The sequence below is a fragment of the Ixodes scapularis genome, unplaced genomic scaffold (assembly GCF_016920785.2).
Source record: "Ixodes scapularis isolate PalLabHiFi unplaced genomic scaffold, ASM1692078v2 PGA_scaffold1__304_contigs__length_218370807, whole genome shotgun sequence".
In the NCBI taxonomy this organism is placed as follows: Eukaryota; Metazoa; Arthropoda; class Arachnida; order Ixodida; family Ixodidae; genus Ixodes; species Ixodes scapularis.
Window position 1 is genome coordinate 159087277 of NW_024609846.1, and position 4151 is coordinate 159091427.

A 4151-nucleotide genomic window follows, 5' to 3' on the forward strand; every position below is an offset into this window, starting at 1 on the left:
GACCACCAAGCATCTTCAACCGCTCTCCTGCTCAGTTTTTCAATGGAACTGTAACGGATTGAGAACGCGACTCCCTGAGCTCCGCAAACACCTATTGGACAACGCCTACAATGCAGTAGCTCTTCAAGAACCAAGAATGTCAGCCGGCGACATGCGCATTGCGGATCATGTAGTGTGCGCCAGCAAACCACATGTGGCAAGAGGGTTTCCGCGGGCAGCACTATTAGTGCGTCGAGAGTTGCCACAAAGTGAGGTGGACCTCAATGATTTATGCACTGAGAGTGCGGAGTTTGTGGCGGTGACGGTGGAATGGAGAAGACGTCCACTCACCATCGTCTCGGCATACGTGGCCCCTAACGCACCCTGGGACACCCATGTACTTGCGGACATTCGAGTCCGAGCCAAGGGAGACCTTATAGTAGCCGGAGACTTCAGTGCGCACTCGCAGTCTTGGGGAGACAAGCAAGACTCCCCACGGGGACGGGAGCTACAGGCAATGGTCGAAGCACTTGACCTGAGGAACATCACAAGTGGGAGCCAGACATTTATCCGCCCTGGAGGGACGGGAAGCGTGATTGATCTCACCTTCACAACTTGGTTCCTGAGGCTCAGTGCAACCCCTCAGGCGGACAGCTGGGGGAGTGATCACCTTCCAATTGTCATTGGAAGACCGCCGAAAGTCCCCCTTAGGACTTGCCAGGTAGTCGACTGGGACCACTACAGGACACTGCTTGGAGAAGCACTAGAGGGGGGATTTCTCTTCAATTCAGAAACACTGTCGCGCGTCCTCAAAGAAGCCACCCGTGAAGTCAGCGTGCCATTAACACGTCCTAACCCTGACCTCGAATGGCTTAAACTCCGAGCGAGAAGACGGCGAGCCCAACGAAAGTCATGGGTCACCGGAAAACCGGAGGATATCCTGGCCTATAGGCGACTGGATGCCAGATTCAGGAAACACGGAAAGAAACTGGCGCGCCGACAATGGCGTCTCATGTGTAGTACTCTAGACAGGCCATCCGGAGGAAGCCGGGCTTGGAGGATGTCGAGAACACTGGCGTGCCGCCCGATTCCCCGAAACCCAGTCCTTGGAATGGCCGTGGCCATGAACCTCCGACCAACAGACATGGTAGAACTCCTCGCGGATACTTTCACTAAAGTTCCGCTGGTACCGACAGTGGGACCGCCCCCCGAGAATTGGGACAAGTTCCGTCATCCCACGGCACCTCTGATGCAACAACCGGACACCGACTTCACTCTGCACGAGCTGCAGTACGTCCTTGATTCCCTTCCCAGACACCGCGCGTCACCAGGACCGGATGGAGTCACCTACCAGGCCCTGAGAAACGTCAACGAGTCGGCACTCCCAGCGATGCTAGCTCTCATCAACGAAGTCTGGAGGACAGCTGAGCTGCCAGACGCCTGGAGGGTAGCAAAAACGATACCACTGCTGAAGCCCGGCAAGCCCCAAGACCAGCTAGGCTCATACAGGCCTATCTCCTTGACATCATGCCTCGGGAAAGTGATGGAGCGTATGGTGCTACGCCGTCTTGTTTACCACCTGGAAGGGGCAAGGGCTTTACCGGACTGTTTTTCGGGATTCCGGCACCATCGGAGCACAGCAGATGCAATGGGATATATCGTCAGCTCACTGGAAGAGGCAAAAGCGCAGGGTTGGTCTGCGGTGGCCGTCTTTCTGGACGTCCGCAAAGCCTTTGATGCCCTCCCCCACAAGGCCGTCATTTCAGCTCTACGCCGTTTCGGGGTGAACGGACGTCCACTGAAATACATTTGTGCGTTTCTTAGTGAACGCACTATGTGTGTAAAGGCTGGCAACGCGGTGAGCAACCCCCGGAAAATCATCCGAGGAGTTCCCCAAGGGAGCGTTGTTAGCCCGCTACTCTTTGCTCTGGCCATCGCGTCACTCCCAGCGGCGGCAAGGGTTGGAGAAGAGCCGGCGTACCCTATCAGCATGGCCGTCTATGCAGACGACGTGGCACTCTGGTCCACTGCCCCCAGCTACAGAAGGCAACGTATGGTATGCGCTCTCCAGCGAGCCCTGACAAATGCAGTGTATCGTCTCCACCAACTGGGCTTGGCAATATCAGCCGAAAAAACGATTGCGCTGTGCTACTCTCCAAAGAGGCCAAGCAAGTTCATGCCCACACTACGCATTGGGGACACTCCAGTGAAACTGGCGAAAACGGCCACATATCTTGGCGGCACGTTGGACTCGAGGCTATCCTGGGGCCCAGCAATGAGGGAAGTGCTTCAAAAGATGCGAACCCATACAAACATCCTCCGGATACTCGGCGGAACTACTTGGGGAACCTCATCTCGCATGATGCTGCAACTGTATAGGGGGCTCATCCTGGCCCGCCCATTGTACGCCCTACCTTTCGCCACACTCAGTGTCAACCAGCTCAAAAACCTTGAACAAGCTCAACGCGTGGCACTCAGGATTTGCCTCGGAGTTCCCCGCACAGCCTCGTCTCAAAATAAGCTCACAGAATCCAGGATTAACTCTGTAGAGAACATCATGCAAGAACGGGCGCAGGGTCATCTGACTCGAATGAGGAACTGGACTCGACCATCACGCTCCTAATGAGGATCGCCGAGCGGGCTGAATCAAGACTAGGAGCGCACCTCTGCATTCTTGGTGACATAGCTGGCACACCAGGACCACTCGCTCCACTCCCAGAGCTGCACAAAGATCCCCACCCCCTGCGGATCAGCCTTCATATCCCTGAACTGCGGTCCAAGAAGAACGTAGCAGTGGTCGTAGCAAGGCAGCTCACGGAAGATCACTTAGTTACCCAGTACGATGGGTGGACCCGAGTGTACACCGACGGATCAGTGGACCCCACCGGAGGCACAGCAACAGCAGCGGCTTTCTTCGAGGCAGCAGTTGTGGGTACCAGTGACCGCCTGGATCACCAGGCATCCTCCACCACGGCAGAGCTAGCAGCCATACGGCTCGCACTCTGGGGTATTCTGACAGGCTGCACACAGGCCTTACGCTGGGTCATCCTGAGCGACTCAAGATCAGCCCTCGAGCTGCTATCTAGGCTCGAACGGGCAACGCCCCTGGCCCGTTCAATCGCGCAGGATGCAGTCGAGCTTCAGCAAGAAGGCAACGACATTGCCTTCCAATGGCTCCCGAGCCACTGTGGCATTAGAGGCAATGAAGTCGTCGATTTTCTAGCGGTGCGGGCTCACAAGGACCCCGAGTGCCCGCCTTCAACCGTTCCCCGCTTCTCAGACGCCAAACTCCTTGTGAGAAGAGCCATCGCCCTACAGCACCCGGACCCTGCTGTGGTGGCGGGTGCCTTCCCAGCTCGGGTACCGCGCGGCTTCGACCGCCAAACTGCCGCAGTAATACACAGATTACGGACCGGAAGCGCCTTCACCCCGGCGTGGATAAGTCGCTTCAGACTCAATGTTGACCCCATATGCCAGACTTGCGAGGAAACGGCCGACGCCGAACATCTCCTCCTGCACTGTAGTGATCACGAAGAGGAGCGCACCAACCTCCGTGATGCTTTTTCCCGCCTAGGGCTACCTAGTACCAACTTGGAAGAACTCCTGCGTCCAAGAGCCTCACGAGCTACTACGGACAAGGCACTCAAGAGTGTAGTCAGCTTCCTGAGGAGCGCGGAACTCCTCGAGATCCTCTAGGACTTCCAAGAGATCTGGGTTGCTTGCGGCTCCTGGGGCTCTTGGAGATCTTACATCCAGAGGTTTTCGGGAGTTCCTGGAGTCGCGAGTCAACACTCTGAAGAAATCCTCTTCTTCCTTCCCCCTCTCTCCTCCTCTATCTCTTTTTTCCCTTAATTCCCTTTCCCATCGACAGTGACAAGTGCGCCCAGAGCGTAACTAACAACAACGTCGATTTCCTAATAAACATCGATTCAACAACAACAACCCGGGAATGCCTTTTGTGTGTCGCAGAAGTCGCTATTGTCCCCCCACAAGATTACAGAAGATTAACCCGTCACTCAAAATTCGTACAAAAGCAGCAGCTATGGTGGCTGGAACGACTAGGCCATTCTCTCGACGTCAGCCTCGCCGTAGCTTTGCTCGTCTTGAGACGACCTACGTCACGATTGCGTTGGATGTCACGTGGTCTCCGCTGGGCCTTCTCCGAGAGCTTG

General features: G+C 56.0%; 1 protein-coding gene across 1 annotated transcript; it reads left to right on the forward strand.

The window, feature by feature from the left end:
- The first annotated feature begins 1090 nt into the window (after positions 1-1090).
- Positions 1091-3675, forward strand: LOC120845186. The gene is made up of 3 exons (XM_040216993.1): positions 1091-1269; positions 1804-2555; positions 2699-3675. Exons 1-3 carry the CDS (start codon positions 1091-1093, stop codon positions 3673-3675), a joined length of 1908 nt encoding a protein of 635 aa, XP_040072927.1.
- Positions 3676-4151: the final 476 nt, after the last annotated feature.